Source organism: Nicrophorus vespilloides, unplaced genomic scaffold, assembly GCF_001412225.1.
Source record: "Nicrophorus vespilloides isolate i.1.1-1 unplaced genomic scaffold, Nicve_v1.0, whole genome shotgun sequence".
NCBI classification, from domain to species: Eukaryota; Metazoa; Arthropoda; class Insecta; order Coleoptera; family Silphidae; genus Nicrophorus; species Nicrophorus vespilloides.
In genome coordinates, this window is record NW_017096654.1 from 3148 (window position 1) to 21124 (window position 17977).

Genomic DNA, 17977 nt, shown 5'->3' on the forward strand with positions numbered 1-17977 from the left:
AGGAGATGCTGATCCATTCCCTTCGACCAGTTCTTTTCTCATGGAGAGGAGCCACACATACCCGTAAATCTCTATCTCTATCCACGTGCTGGTCGAGGCGAGTCGAGCCGAGCAGACGGAGAGAGAGAACGAGGTTAGGAAGAGGAGAAGAGGTGGAGATTGAAAAATAAAAAAAAGAGAAGAGCGTATATGTGGAAAGAAGAAGGAACAGCCGTCTCGGGGCTTCGGGCGGAACTGGTTTTCGAGAGAGAGATTCATCTCGACGCTGTTTGAAATTACTAGAGCATCTCTTCGGGAGATATTAAAATGCATGTGGAAGACGAAAATAAAAGACATACCTATGGTCTCTGAGATGGTCTTGCCTCCTGAAGGCCTTGCCGCAGATGTCGCAGGAGTATGGCCTCTCGTCCGTGTGCGTCCGCTCGTGGATGAGAAGGTTGTAGCTCTTGGTGAATTGTCTGTTGCAGAATTTGCAGATGAATTGCTTCTTGGGTCTGGAGGCACGGCCGGGCGCCCTCAGCAGCCTCCGATCCAAGTGGGCGTGCATCTGGGGTGGTCCGGGCGGGAAGAGAGCGGCGCCGCCGGCGAACGGGAACGTGGGGTTGCTGTTTCCGGGTAGGAAGCCTGGATAGGGGTGCGGCTGCGATGGGTTCGCTTCGAGGATGGGTCCTCCGGGTCTGTGCGGAAGCATCAATGCGGCTGCATGTGCTGCTGCTGCAACGCAAGCAGCTTCCTCCCTCAGTGCTAATTCTTTCCTTTTATCTGCCATCATGGCCATGATGTCAAAGTTCGAAGAGGATTTCCCTGATCTGAAGTTGCTGGATGGTTGAGTTGAGGTGCTTGTTTCGCTTGAGGATGCCGTCTTCGGCGTTTCCACCCTCTCCGTCCTGTTTTCTCTTAACATTTCTTGGTTCATCATGTGCATCTCCCCGGAGTACATCATCGGATGCATGTTCCGGGACGGCACCACAGGCACGAAGGCGCTCGACTCCCGGTGATGACTCATCTTCGAATCTCTACAAAAAACAAATATACAAATTCTAATTAATAACATGCATCAAATATTCAAATATTTCTCAAAGTTTTCAACATACACAACTTAAATGTTTCGCTTTTCCTAGCATAACTTTTCAAAAACTTTACTCATTTATATCATTATCAGTTAATAAACTTAAAGATTACAAATCTTTGAACTATTATTTGCGGGTTAAAACTCGCTTAATCTTATTTATTCTGCATTACCAACAAGTTTATAGAAACTAAATTTGTCATTTGTGTTGTCTGAGTTATAAAGGATATAAAATACACTTTTAAGTCTTGAAGTTTGAAAGTCTATACATAAAATTTCATTTTTCCAAATGTATTCTTATAAAAGTAGATTAAATGAATCATATGCGTATTTTAGTAGTTTCATTACATAAGCAAAGAACAGCAACACCAGAATTACTTCTAAAGATTAAGATGAAGACCTTTCAATTACCAAACTTTAAAATACTATTGAAACGCATCAAAATTCCATTATCTTTAGAAACACAACCATAAACAATAAAAAACCTGTGTCAATTGCCGTCGAATTATCATATGAGCAAAATTGTGAGTATCCAACAGATGTTGACCGTACGTTGTTAGAGGATCATCGCCGTGCGCAAGAGAATCATCTTCCACCTGAGATGAGCAGCATCCGATTTCGAAACGGCCCTCAAGGTGAAGATTAAAGCGCGGTTTATGACCGCGGCCATAAAATCTCGCACTAATCTCACGGATAAAACGGGGAGCCTCTTTCTACACGGATTTTGGTGTCATTGAAAACACATTATATATACCAAAAGGATCTCGAGAGAGAGAGAGACAAAATGAGTGAAAGAGAGAATAGCATACATACTGCATCGATGCAAGAAACGCAGTAGCATACATACATACATTTACATACATCTGCACAGAAAAACGGGTTTTGTGTTAATACACGTGCGAAAAAAAATAAATAACAATAGCGCAATTATGGAAACCTTGGGAGATTGAGAAGTGCAATTAATTTGTTTAAACTGCAGGTGTCATTTGTATAACTCACCTTTGACAGTTTTCGTTCTGTTACTTAGAATACGCACTTCAATAAAAAAAAATATACTTTATGCAAATCACTTCCTTTTTGAAATCGAGATGATTTATTTACTATAAATTTATATAATTTTCTTCAAATTAAATTTACATTTTTTTATAAATTTATAAAAGGTGTCCCAAAATTAACGCAGATTGTGATTTTTTTTATTGAATCATAAAATACAAATGGCGGCAAATTCAAATCTTGCGTTAATTTATTAATCTATGTTATATTAAAGAAAAATGAAATTTATATTCAAACTAAATGTTACATTGCTTTAGTATTCAATGAATAACAAAGTGTACAAAGGAAATTGATTGCAACAAACTCAAGAAAGTTATTACAAACGCTACAAATATCTAAAGAATTTCAATAACATTTTGTTCACACGCAATAGAAATAGATTAAGTTCAAATGTATCTCTACTAATGAAAACATTCACTTATTCAAATTACAAAACAATTATAAAAATTCTTGTAAATTTAAGTTTTTTTTTCAACTTATTTCCATTAATTTAGCATAAATTTAAACCATTACCAAAACCACTTTTTATATGATCAAAGAATTCGCACGATTCTATTCTGAAATAGTTCTTGGAAAGATCAAATTTATTCTATTCTACTCTAAAAATTCCCCCAATTTTCGGTGTCCACTTTAGATCCCTAATTAACATATCCAGGCGAACTAAAGTATAACAAAAAATCATTTTGTTGAATAACAAGTAAAGTTTTAATAAGAAACATGTTTTGTCATTGTATCAAATCCAGTGTAAACTTCTGATAATGTATCTCATTATTGTGACAACTGTCAAATTGTTGACACATGTCTTAATGTTTATTGACGTTTGCATTAAAGTTTTATTGACAGGTCGTGGTATTACTTTTTTTTTAATTACATAATTATGCAAAAACAGTAATGGAATTTTTTCTTCTGTCCACGGCGTTGTCTGTATATTCTAGGATTTAGTGTTTGTAGATGATAAAAAAATAGTTCTTAATATACTCGACTTTTCAAGGATTTACAACAAAATCACTGCTTCTTTTTAATTGTATTACATAATTATATAATAAATCAAATAAAAGCACAAAACTTGACAACTTGCACAAGTACTCCTGTTGCGTAAGACAACTTATTGAGTTATATATATATGTGATTGGTAATAGTAATAAATTTTTACCAACTTAAAAAATGTTACTATTTTTTAGTTCCTTACATGTCACAAGTAAGTTGACAAGTAACTAAAATACTTTATTCAGACAAATTACAGTGCATCAATTCATTGTCCTTAATTTACGAGAATAACAAAACAAAAAAGTAATCAATTTACTCGTAATTTTGACGTTAATAAATAGTTTTATTTTTTTTGGATTCGCTCCACAACCCAAAAAAAGAAGAAACCTTTCTCCATCACCGACGTCTTAATAAAGCAATTACATTATTTTTTTTCTTCGCATTAAGTGCAACACACTCATCCTCCAGTTGAAATTCTTTTGTGCGAGATGCATTTTCTCTTGTAACATTATTATCCTTTTATACATATTGTTTTTTTTTCTTCGTTTTTGGTATTCCTCTCCAACATTTCTTTTTTTTTACATCGTCGACTCCTTATTTCAATCTGTGAGTCGGCCGAAATAACAAACATGAAGCAATTTGATTCTCAGAGAGGCCCAATTTAATTGAGGCAAAAGAAAGAGAGAAAATTAGAGAGAGGCTTCAGGACTGGTTTAATTCCATGCATCACCTAAGTGCGTGTGAAAGAGAGAGAGAAATCACCTTTGTCGCTTGATTAACAACACAAAATCCATTTTCTTCTTCTTCATCATCATCTTCTTCTCGTTCTTCGTTCATTTTTATTTATTTTTTTTTAGTTTCTTCAGCTTATCTCATCTGAAATCAGAATTAAGTCCCCCTATGGACATAAACGAATCCTTTTTGATTAGATCTAATTCCCAATAAATTAAAGCCTTATGAAATCGATGGAGACAACATCACAAAATTTATGTGATTATTAAATTATATTTATTAACATTCGTCTAGATTTCTTTTTACTTACTAATTATTCGTTTGATTTACATCCACAATCAATCTTAAGACTTACAACTAATTAAAAATAATATATAAATCATTAATATCTTTGCTCCAATTTTTTTTATATTATTTTTTTTTTCATTCGCTCTACTTAATTGCTTGTAATTAATGATAATAGACATGTTTACAAGGTAATTAGAATGATTGAGAAATTTGCAATTAATAAGTTTCGAGAAATTTTGTTACAATAAATGAATCATTTATTTTAATTATTAATTAGTACACTAATTAATTTACACGCATTTACATACAAGTTTTTCAGGTATACCAACTATACTATGACAAGTGTCATTATTATTACCAATTATAGTTGGTATCCTGACGGAAATAGTAGACTTTGTTTGTAGACATCTAGTCAAAGTAATTTTTTTAGAATTTTAGTTGCAAGAAACATATTATTAGTCATTGTTTCATTAATTAGTACTTTAATTATTGATAATCTATCTGAACTTTAATTTTTGCAGAATTGGGGCATACCTGAACTTTGTCATATGACAGCTGTCAATGTTATAACTTATTATTGGTTGGCACACCTAACATACATAGTCTACCTTAACTTTGACAGATGACAGCTGTCAACGTTATAAGCTATTATTGGTTGGAACACCTAGCATAGACTATCTGAACTTTTATTTTTTCAGAATTGGGGCATACCTGAACTTTGTCACATGACAGTTGTCAATATTATAACCTGTTATTGGTTGTTACACCTAACATACATAGTCTACCTGAACTTTGACATATGACAGCTGTCAACGTTATAACCTATTATTGGTTGGGACACCTAACATACATAGCATAGTCTATCTGAACTTTTATTTTTGCAGAATTGGGGCAAACCTGAACTTTGTCATATAACAGCTGTCAATGTTATAACCTATTATTGGTTGCTACACCTAACATGCATAGTCTACCTGAACTTAAGACAGATGATAGCTGTCAACGTTATAACCTATTATTGGTTGGGACACCTAACATTCATAGCATAGTCTATCTGAACTTTTATTTTTGCAGAATTGGGGCATACCTGAACTTTGGCACATGACAGTTGTCAATATTATAACCTATTGGTACACCTAACATACATAGTCTACCTGAACTTTGACAGATGACACCTGTCAACGTTATAACCTATTATTGGTTGGTACACGTAGCATACATAGTCTACCTGAACTTTGACAGATGACAGCTGTCAACGTTATAACCTACTATAGGTTGGTACACCTAACATACATAGCATAGTCTATCTGAACTTTTATTTTTGCAGAATTGGGGCATACCTGAATTTTGTCACATGACAGCTGTTAATATTATAACCTATTATTGGTTGGTACACCTTACATACATAGTCTACCTGAACTTTGACACATGACAGCTGTCAATATTATAACCTATTATTAGTTGGTACACGTAACATACAAAGCATAGCTTGGATAATACAAATATAAAACTTGTATTTAACTTTATTTTTTCAACACGAAAATGGGTTTCGATTTGTAAATGTATACATGCCCTAAAGGAAATTACAAATATGTGCCATTAAACTGCGTTTTAACGATCGATTATTACTTAATGCACACGAGAAACTTGCGCAAAGCGCGAATGTTTTATAGTTCCAATTGAGTACGTGACTTGCGGAGATTTACAAAAAATAAAATAAACAAACGTGACCATTATATGAAGGTTGAAGGTATTTCTTTTGAGTTGTTAACCAAACAAGAAGGGCTTCGAGTTGGATCACTAATTGTGAAGGTAAACTGGGAAATAAAAATGTAAAGTTTCCATTGTGATAAAAATCGAGAAAGAGAAAGAAATTTGCGTCGCTTTTAAAAGAAAATGTATTATTTATGCATACGTAACTTATTTTTATGTATTTCTAACGTAGGCGTGTGCACCACATGCTACCTTGTCAGTCACTCACTCGTTGTACATTATAATAGAATGCATTGTGAGCAACAAACAGAAGAAACAAGGAGAAGCAAAAAAAAAAGAAACGTAAGAAGGAGTGGATTTATGGTAACTGGATTATTATTAAACTTTTATTAGTCGATAAATAATAATTCCGAAAGCGGATTTCACCGAAATAAAATCAATAAATTAAAAAGAAGGATACAAAATGTAAAGAAGACAAAAAGAAGAAGGAATGACCTGTAACACCTACCCGGTGTTAATCGATTGCGATCCGTTTGACCCGAGTCACGAGTTGCTCGACATGCTCAGAACTAGAGCTCTCAGATTCAATTGTTGGAAAACAACAAAACGAAAAAGCAATGTAACTGAAGGTTTTCATGTTATATTTTTTTTTTGTTCATGAATATTTTTGGTGTACCGATTGGGTCGAGAAACTCTTCGAGATCGCGCACACACACGATTTTCGGGCGGTTCGAAAGCGTCGAGATATCTCCAAAGCAAATACACTCGGTCTCGTCTCTCGTTTGTGTTCTTTTACCATTCCTGGAACAGAAATGTCAATAAGGTACGGATTTCGAATGGTTACCGAAAGCAAACAGTCGAAGCGTACGGTATACTACCATGATCATCCTTCAGGAAAGAGAAGACGAGACCGGAGATGGAAAGGAATCGAGAAATCGGAGATTGTGCAACGTCCCTCCTGATAGTTGTTGTAGCTTACCGGAGGGGATTTTTTTTTCACCGATTGACACATTCCTTATCACGTCTGCCCTTATCATCGCTCGCGATCTAATATTCCATAGAACTAGGCGTTTTACGAGAAGCTCGTAAAGTTATTAACCGCGCATGCATGTATGTATCTACAAACTTCAAACAAACAGAGCCGCTTATTACAAAATCAGAATTTCAAACGAGTTTATCAAATTTCCAGTTAAAACAAAAAAAATATATTTATTTTTTTGTATTGCGAAACTGTCAATAGATCCGATAAATACCGATGATGCATCCCATCATTCTAAGGTATTCCAGATAATCAACACTTGTTCATCATAATAATAAGGTTTATCTTAAAGTAAACTACTGAATGTTAAAACTACTTATATTTCTTAATACTCATCTAATTTTTAAGTTGACTTTAATTAATTGATCATAAGATTAATATTAAGAAAGAAAATCGTTCTATTTTAAGGATGTAGCTTAAACAGGTGTGATTAATGATCTAGATTTATATTTCTTTGAGTCATCAGAATTTGTTACTATAACAACTTAGGCTTATGAGATTAATAGAGAATATTGAGTCTATGATCACTTGGAGTTAAGATCAAGACATTTTCAAATAGTCATCAAGATCTTTGTCCAGAAACTAATTATTATATAGAGAGAAGACTATTCCAATTCTATCATAATTGGACATTTGAGATTAATTGAGATTATTGAATGTTTGTCCACTAAATGTTAAGAGTAAGGTATTTTTAAATAGTCATCTGAACTTAAAACTAATTATTATATAGAAGATGACTATTCTGAATGTCTCTATAATAACTGTATAGTTGAAGACATCTTCATATCAAGTTACTATTTTTTTTAAGAAGAATGAATGTCTTGGACATTTGAGATTATAACAAAATTATAGAATATTTAGAGTTCAATAGTCGTCTGAATATTAAGATGTTCAGAGAGTAATTAGTACAACTTTCAACTGTTGTAAATGTCACTGTCATTGGATTAGTTTTGGATAGCAAATCTGAACGTTGATTGATTACCAATGTAGATTGTTGCCATGGTAACTGGTCGTGTTGGTGCTGTAGTACATTTAACGTTTCCAGGATTGCATTAGTTTAATTGAACAAGTTATCCAAGTGGAGGATGATCTTGAGAGATCCTCGCACGCGGCGCGCGGTCATTGCTACCAACGGTTTTAAAATCCCTAAATAATTAACGCCTGGATATGGGCCGATTCTTCGATTTGGAAAGGCCAACTAATGCACTCTGTCGATGATCATCCTCTCCTGCTCGTCCTCCCGAACAAAAAAAAAACAACCTTAGCATCGCAGCAGCATTAGCATATTAATTATAAGGCGAGTTAATATTTCCAATCGAATCTGGTCTCGATCGGAATGTAATAAATCGGAGCACCGGGTGTTGTAACAGCTCTGACCGCCGACCGCGGCTTCAGATTCTCTCTCTCACTCTTTCCATCCAACACAACCTCTTTCCGTCATCCTCGCTCTCGCATAGCGTCTAGCTTTCGCTTCGCTATCCGTCTTTTTCTCGCCGCAATCCGATTTCTATATTTTTTTTTCTCCTTCTGCCTCTCGACTTCTCCACCGTATCCCTCTTTCTTTCTTCCTATGCGTGCAGCTCTCCTTCGGACACATGGAACGAAGGCGAGTGAGAGGCAACGGCGGCACTTGAAACCCCCCTTCGCCTCCCATCAAACCGATCGAACCGGATTTTCTAATTACCATCGGCGTCATTATTAACGGCCTATAATGTGCACAACTCCTCTCATCCTCCTCCTTCATCTTCGATTCTTCCCCCACCGAGACTGTTCTTCGTTCGTCTGTATATATTTTTTTTTGTTGCTTGTTGTTGTTGGTTTATTTTCTGCTCCGAGACTCTTCACTCTTTTCAATTTCTTCTTTGACGTTACCAACTGCTTAATTATGCTAATTAGGACACCGCCGCGTATACCAGTCTCCTCTTCTCCGGCCCCGTCTTACAATCCGCCGCGTAATTGGTCCACTTCCAGTCGGAGTCATCTCTTTAATTCGCTTAATTAAGCATAAATTTCCAGACAAAATACTTTTAATCACCGTTAACTTAATGATTCTCCGGGGAGGATTTTAATCTTCGATCTTGGTAGCTGCGGCCATCTTCTGCTCCTTCTTCCACGACGTTTGACGGCAGGCAGTAGCTTTTTTTTTTGTTTCGATGTTGTGATGGTTCGGTTGCCATGACTATCACTATTTTATTTAAATTTTAAGCTACCACGATGAGAACACTCTACCATCAATTTTACGTAGATTCACACCCACCAATGAGTCAAACCTCTAAACAAGTTTTACTATGAGTAGATTTATAATTAGAGGAAAACTATTTCTCTTCTAAAGCTTCACATGATTCTAGACTAAAAGACTTCTTTTAATCATTATAATTCTTATTATAAATTTATCTTAACCTATTTCATGTTGCATTGCACTTAGATATAAACAAGTTTCGATTCATATTTCAAAACTTTATACACGCATTTCCTTCAGCTATTGCAATTTACCTCGTCTATTAAGATCCGTCACGGTGGATAACTTCGAAAAAATCATCTACGCGTATGCTTGTCTAATGAGGCATATTTTCAGGTATATCGTGATTTCGAAGTTCTCACATTAATAATAAGCATCACAGAGCAACGGGATTAATCCGTGCCATAACATAAAAGGTATTACTCTATACGTATAATCAAGTAATATCATCTGGGGGAATTTCATTTAATGTTACTAAAAACTTTAAAAAATAAATTCCCTAAAAATCCTTACTTTTATCTGCTAAATTTTGACATTGATACTCATTATAAAAGACTTATGAGCGTATGATAAGCTAAGTAAATCTAGGGGATTTTTTTTATGTATAATTGGAATTCCATTGGATCTGGGTTTTTTTTTCTGTGCTCTATTGGTACTGTTGGTAGCAGCGTGTTTTGAATATGGTAAGTAATGGGAAAGTACAGCTCGTCGATCCCATGAAAATCCTTCGTATGCTGATGCACATGTTCAATAAGTCGCGCCTTTGTTTGTTGGGTTTGATCATCAGCAGCATCAGAAAACAACAGCTATCTAATTAAAATGTCACAATCGCAACGAGAATAGAAAATCCAGTACGCCCAGGCATAAACACACTCGCTTATCCATTCAGTAATAATAAAACCATGGAAACAAAGGATACGGCTCGCATTTGCATTGAAGTAGCTCCAAATGCAAATGAATTTATTCAGCGTGTGACAGATGACATGTCACTCGGACAACCACTGCGCTTTTCAAACTGTACAGCCGGCGGAGGCGTGTCCATATTTTATAGAAGCGGGAATTTTGAAAATTAACAACAACATGAAGTATAGACAGAATAAGATGAGCTATATAGTGAACATTTTCAAAATACCGGAAGTAATTCCCAATAACAGAAAGTAAGGACTAGGATTGAAGCGAAACGAAATTGGATGAAGAACAAATTGTGTTGAAATTTCAAAATTTTTAAATAGAAACAGCGGGAAATTCAAAAATAGCGGAAGTACGATTCAACATGTAGTATAGACAGAATAAGATGAGCTATATTGTGAACATTTTCAAAATACCGAAAATAATTCCCAATAACAGAAAGTAAGAACTAGGATTGAAGCGAAACGGAATTAGATGAAGAACAAATTGTGTAGAAATTTCAAAATTTTGAAATACGGATAGCGGGAAATTCAAAAATAGCGGAAGTACGATTCAACATGTAGTATAGACAGAATAAGATCAGCTATATTGTGAATATTTTCAAAATACCGGAAGTAGTTCCCAATAACAGAAAGTAAGGACTAGGATTGAAGCGAAACGGAATTAGATGAAGAACAAATTGTGTTGAAATTTCAAAATTTTTAAATACGGATAGCGGGAAATTCAAAAATAGCGGAAGTACGATTCAACATGTAGTATAGACAGAATAAGATCAGCTATATTGTGAACATTTTCAAAATACCGGAAGTAATTCCCAATAACAGAAAGTAAGGACTAGGATTGAAGCGAAACGGAATTGGATGAAGAACAAATTGTGTAGAAATTTCAAAAATTTGAAATACCGATAGCGGGAAATTCAAAAATAGCGGAAGTACGATTCAACATGTAGTATAGACAGAATAAAATGAGCTATATTGTGAACATTTTCGAAATACCGGAAGTAATTCCCAATAACAGATAGTAAGGACTAGGATTGAAGCGAAACGGAATTGGATGAAGAACAAATTGTGTAGAAATTTCAAAATTTTGAAATACGGATAGCGGAAAATTCAAAAATAGCGGAAGTACGATTCAACATGTAGTATAGACAGAATAAGATGAGCTATATTGTGAACATTTTCAAAATACCGTAAGTAATTCCCAATAACAGAAAGTAAGGACCAGGATGAAGAACAAATTGTGTATAAATTTCAAAATTTTTAAATACGGAGAGCGGGAAATTCAAAAATAGCGGAAGTACGATTCAACATGTAGTATAGACAGAATAAGATGAGCTATATTGTGAACATTTTCAAAATACCGGAAGTAATTACCAATAACAGAAAGTAAGGACTAGGATTGAAGCGAAACGGAATTAGATGAAGAACAAATTGTGTAGAAATTTCAAAAATTTTAAATACGGATAGCGGGAAATTCAAAAATAGCGGAAATACGATTCAACATGTAGTATAGACAGAATAAGATGAGCTATATTGTGAACATTTTCAAAATACCGGAAATAATTCCCAATAACAGAAAGTAAGGACTAGGATGAAGAACAAATTGTGTATAAATTTCAAAATTTTTAAATACGGAGAGCGGGAAATTCAAAAATAGCGGAAGTACAATTCTATCCGGAAGCGGAATTCGATGAATAGGGTGATCGGAATGGTGATCGAACGGGGAATGTTGAGGAGGGCAAAAATCTCGACCACGAGCGGTTGTAAAACGTGGGCGCTCGGCGTGACCAAGATGGAGGCGCGAACGGCGTGCACGCAAAATTACTTTTACGATTGCCTCCTATTATTATTTAGGAGAGTCGATTTTATTACTGCGGCAAAATGGGAAGAACGAAAAAAAAAACAACGAACAGATGAAACGACGGACTCAAACAAAAGCCTCGATCGGAAATAGAAAGCCGAAATTGATTTCTCGCCGAGCGCTCTTACGTAATTGGCAACGCCGCACGGATCGTTTAAAACTGTGTATTTTTTTTTAAAAAGCATTTCAAAGTAATTGCCCACAGTCAAAACACTTTGAAACTGGCTTTAATTAGCTTCATCAATCCGAAGCGACTGACGTGAACTGTCACATCGTCTATTTAGAATATCAAGAACTTCAATTTCAGAAAGATAGATGGCGTCTCAGTAATTTCCTATATTTAGTTAAAGAGTGACCAACTTAATTCACGTTTTTTTTAAAATTAAAAACTTTCAAATTAATTTGATGCTTGAATGTGCATTATCACTAATATCTATTATAACACAATCTTCAATTTTGATAAGATAAATAAAAAAATCAAAACATTTTTTAATTATTTAAAGTAAATTATGTTAATTAATTACAAATCATCATTAGATAAACAAAAATAGTATAAAAAAAAATAAATAAATACAAAAAAAATAATTAAATTTTAAAGCCTATGATATAATTCAACTTGTATTTTTTTAAATTTGTTTATATTTTTTAGTAAGTAAAAGTATCGAAAGCACTCGCTTATCCATTCAGTAATAATAAAACCATGGAAACAAAGGATACGGCTCGCATTTGCATTGAAGTAGCTCCAAATGCAAATGAAATATGCAAAACATTTTTTAATTATTTAAAGTAAATTATGTTAATTAATTACTAATCATCATTAGATAAACAAAAATAGTATAAAAAAAATAAATAAATACAAACAAAATAATTAAATTTTAAAGCCTATGACATAATTCAACTTGTTTTTTTTTAATTTGTTTATATTTTTTAGTAAGTAAAAGTATAGAAATCAAAAAAATCCATAATCTAGTTCATTAATATTTGACATTTGACATAGTAGGTCATATCGATTTCCTATACGAATTTCAATTAAAATTCCGAAAATGATGTGATTGCATCACAACTTCTCTTTTTTTTTCGATTCCTATAAACATATATATTTATAATATACAAAGCTGTCCGTTCGTGTTTTTTTTTTGTTGGCTCTCTTCTATTAAATTGACTTTGGTAAAATAAATTAACCAAAGGCTAACGTTCCCAGATCCAAGGTTGCGTGGCCGAAAACTTAGAAATGTGGTTCAATGTTGTAAGAGGAGAATGTGAAATGTCAGTCAAAAATCACGTCAAATTATTTTAATTCATTTAAATTAGATGACAGCAACTTAAAAATATGTATGAATTACTATAAAAAAAAAACATGTTTTTTAAATTGGTTTCCGATTTTGTTATTTTAAGACTAAATATGATTTATAAATGTCAAAAAACCGGAAGTTAAAAATTTTGTTTTTGTTTTTTTAAATAATGTGTTTATTCTCTCATAAATGACTAAAGACATAAATATCCTTAATTTATTTCTTAATTTTTCGCCCATTCAAGTAGTGTCCACTAAAGAAATTACTTAACTTTTGTGATTGAAATTTGATATATTTCAATGTAATTTCAAGCTATTTCTCTCATAAATGACTAAAGACATAAATATCCTTAATTTTTCGCCCATCCAAGTAATGTCCACTAAAGAAATTGCTTAACTTTTGTGATTGAAATTTGATATTTTTCATTGTAATTTCAATCTATTTCTCTCATAAATGACTAAAGACATAAATAATCTTAATTTATTTCTTAATTTTTAGCCCATCCAAGTAGTGTCCACTAAAGAAATTGCTTAACTTTTGTGAATGAAATTTGATATTTTTCAATGTAATTTCAATCTATTTTTGAAATAACCAAATATTTAACAATATTTCATGCATATTTGACTTTTGACATATTACAAATCAATTATATGGGTCTTGCGAACCTCGCATTCAAATAGCCGGTGGAAACGATCGCGAAAGGTTATGCACACCAAAGAAATATTAATTCCACGTTTTGCAAGGTTCGACTTATTACATCAATTAACTTTGCACGTTAATTCTATAAAAAAGTATGAAAGTACAAAACATTTCTAGTTTCATTTTTTTTATTAATTAAATCAAAGTGTGCATATTTAACCTACTTGATATTTTAATTACAATTTAAACGTAGAATGAATTCCTCGAATTCTTAATTTTATTGACTTTTTAACGATTTCCTTAGCGTTTTATGTCGAAACAAGATATTAATCTAAAATTTTCTACGTTTACTTAAGGTAGTAAGGATTCTTGACTTTCAAATTTATAAATACGCTCATTTTTGTTTTCAACTATTTTCAGCGTCAAGAATGTCATACGGTAATAAAACCAAATTTGTTGGTCTTCAAAAAGTAATAAAATTTATTTAAATTTTTATTTTATATAAAATCCACTTGATCAAATTTAAAATCAACTTTAATGTTATTAAAATCACCTTAGTAATAAACTTGAATATTTTCTGAAACACTTTTTTTTTATTATTATGCATTTTATCAAATTTATTAGCTTTAGTTATTAACTGTGTCTGAACTTTCAAATAAAAACAGATTTTCTTGTAAAATCTGAAAACTTAGTGTTGAGAGTAAGCGCTGTAATATTACTATATTAGGTGTGAAGTGCACATGAGGTTACTAGTAACAAGCTAAAATGTTATTAAACCTTGTATGTAATATTTATCTTAAAAAAATGATCATATGCAGAGAAACTGTAAACTTAGAAAGTACCACACGCAACAAACTTTTGGTTGCTAAGCTTAACAAAATTGGTTTTATATATTTGGAGTAAAGACCACATGAGTAGAAGTTCTTAATGCATCTTCCAAATGGATCAATAGATACAAAGTAGAAGACATTAAAGTTCTAAGTAGGATACAAAGTATAGGTCATCAATATAAAAAAAAATCATCAATTAAACAGCAACATAAACCTGTAGAAAGCGATACCGAGAGCATTTTGATAAAGTATATGGTGGAAGCCATTAAAACGGCGTTGATCCTTTTCTTCACGTGGATTCGGTTAGAAATGGCTTAGCCGTCGGAGGAGGAGGAGCGCAGAAGAAGTCCTCATCGGGCCTTAAATCAACGCGCTTTATTGATCGTAAATTGAAGATCAAAGAATGTCGAGACTAAAGAAAAAATCAGAAGAAGTCGCAAACTTTTATTGCAGATTAAAAGCGTTATTTATAAATAAATTACTTCTGATACAGATTTGCAATTAAATTCGAATTTGAAACAAAATTAAGAAATTATTAATCCTGATTTGCAGTGAATTCGGAAGTAAAATTTAAAGTCTTCTCTTGCATTCTTAAAACCTTATTAGAAAGTATATCTAATCCTAATTTGAGATTTGAATTTAAATGAAGATTACAGAATTCGAAAAATATTAAATGTGTTATTTAAAAGTTACTTTTGATCCGGATTTGAGATGTAATCTGTATGAAAAGAGCGCGAGATTCGAATGTACGCGGATAGAAGGATCGAAGGATTTACAGTCGACGCGGAACCTTGAAGGTTCTCTCTTGTGCATGTTGAAATTGCGCGCGTACAATTAAATATTTCCAATATGTACGGGCCTGGTAATGAAGCGTTTGCTGGGTTCGCGCCTTTCTCCCCCTTTGACCCCCGCAGGACCCCGCGAAACTTAAGACAAAAAAAACACACACATGCACGCACATACAATATTTACCATAAAACATTCAAGTTGGAATTAGTCTTCGTCCGGTGCTGCAAATGCTTAGTGTGTAGTCCTTAATCCAAAGCGCACCTTGATCACAGTACCACATGGGTTCAATGGTTTATTTATAGTTTATCGCACTAGAGTGTTTTTGCAAACTTAGGGTTGCTTTACGCAATTTCTGATAATTTTCGTTTGTATTGAATGAATTGTGTTGTGTTGCGGCAGGAGGAAGGAACAACGCGTGGCGTGCGTTTTGACGACGGTCGCGGTCACACTGAACCATAGAACCACTCCGAACAGGTACAGGCGCTGTTCAGGTGGCACCTGTGGATGCGTCGGTGGGGAAGGCGGGGGCCACCATACCTCCATCCATCTCCGAACTATCTATCTCCCTCGATCTGACCACTTCGCGTACGTTTATCTCACTTTCTCCTTCTGCTCGGAGCCGATGGTACCGAATGGTTCTACCCTGGCCGCGGATCGCTTGGTTAGTCGTCGGTTGGTAGTAGTAGCTGGTATGGCCACTGCGGCAGCGATGATGGTACCATCGCCATCGCCGCCGCCACCGCCACCACGAAGGTACCATCCGCGCTCGCTCTCTATGATCTATCTGATGGATTGTGGGCGGCACTCGAAACGCTCTTCATATACAGCTCCTTTTTATCCTTATTCTTCTCCTTCATCTCTTATTATTACTCTTTTTTACCATCATCTTCATCTCCTTCTTTCTTTCCATCTTTAGCCTCATCATCCTTCTCCTCTCTCGATATACACGCGTTCGCTTTTCGGTCTGTTTGCCTTTCGCGTTATTTATGCCCTTCTTTCGTTTTGCTCGTGCCTTCGTTTTCGCGCGCGCCATGCACACATTTCGTACATCAATTGTTTTGACACACTCCTTCGGCACTCCATTCAAGGAATCCGCGCGGACCTTACGCAACAGGCTGTTTCATTCAAAAAAAACTCTGCAACGAGGATCGTGTCACTACGATCCTTTGTTTCGCATCTAATTGGATCAGAGTTGCAATCTCCTGCAAGTAGCTTTTTGTTCGGAACACCGAAAGAAACGCATCATTAAACACATCACATTTATTGCATAAAATGCAGATCAATTGATTGTAACAATACAATTTACAAGTTAAATGATCTGAATTCAGATTCAAGGCTTAAAAACTGTTTGTTTTTCATCTTCATTCTGAATTCACTTAAATTTACAAGGTTATTAAGAAAATTCAAGATACAAAACGATACATGGAGATGCTGCAAAAATAACTCGATAGAAGAATTACATAATCTAAATTAATTGAAGATTACAGAATTTGAAAAATATTAGACAAGATGTAGCAAATTTAAATCAGGTTTTTTAAGTTACTTTTCATCTGAATTCACTTAAGTTTACAAATTTATTAAGAAAATTCAAAATGATACATGCAAATGTTGCACGTATTATATATACAACTAAAGCAAAGTTCAACTTTTCTCTGAAGTACAAGGAAGATAATAACAAAATCAATACAACATGAAATATAATACTATTAAGTTCAATCAATTACAAAATTAGTTTCAGTTATATTGATTTAATAACAAAATCACTAAAAGAAACAACATTTTCTGCACTTATTCATTAATAGTTATTTTTTTTTTCATTTAAGAAAAACAACTAAGTTAATAAGATTTGCATATTTTATAAAATAAAAATAACTGAAAACTTATTTTATATATATATAAAAATGATTACATCAGAAGAAAGCTTCTAAATCACATATTTTCATATAACTAATGTTACGTAACGTTAATTAATGACTAAGATATTGAGATTTTTCAATCATTTATTAACGTCTTCTCATTTCATCTAATTACTCGATAACCACACACACACACACTAATTAGATGGCATTAGATGTAAATTTAAGATAAAACTATGGTCTTTGAAATGAGATTTGTGGAATTTTCTGATTTTCTATAATAAGTTGAAAATGCATTATCTTTACGATCTATCTAATTACTCGATAATCAACGAACATTAATTAGATTATTGAATATTCAAATTAAAGAAAAAACAACTAAGGAATAAATAATGAACATATTAATAACATCAAGTTGTTTTTTTTTATCATATTCATGTAATAAATTATAAAAAATGCTCAATCAAATTTTAGTTTGTAAATGGAATGTCTTCATTTTTTTCTGCAATTAGAAAATCTAATGTTTTTTGATAATTTCATTTTAAAGGGTTTTTCATTACGTGTCTATTTTATCTTAACATTTTGAGAATTATCTACCAAACATAATTTTTGAAAAATTTCTAAGAATTTCAAAAACTATATCGAAATCCCGACTATATCAAAATCTCGACAAACATAATCCCGA

General features: G+C 33.5%; 1 protein-coding gene across 1 annotated transcript; it reads right to left on the reverse strand.

Annotated features, from left to right (window-relative positions):
• Positions 1 to 334: 334 nt before the first annotated feature.
• Positions 335 to 16078, reverse strand: LOC108557788 (protein bowel-like; the record flags this gene model as incomplete). The annotated part of the gene is given in 2 exon segments (XM_017914448.1): positions 335 to 1016; positions 15620 to 16078. A coding segment is annotated over 1 exon segment (672 nt), but the record flags the coding sequence as incomplete, so codon positions are not given.
• Positions 16079 to 17977: the final 1899 nt, after the last annotated feature.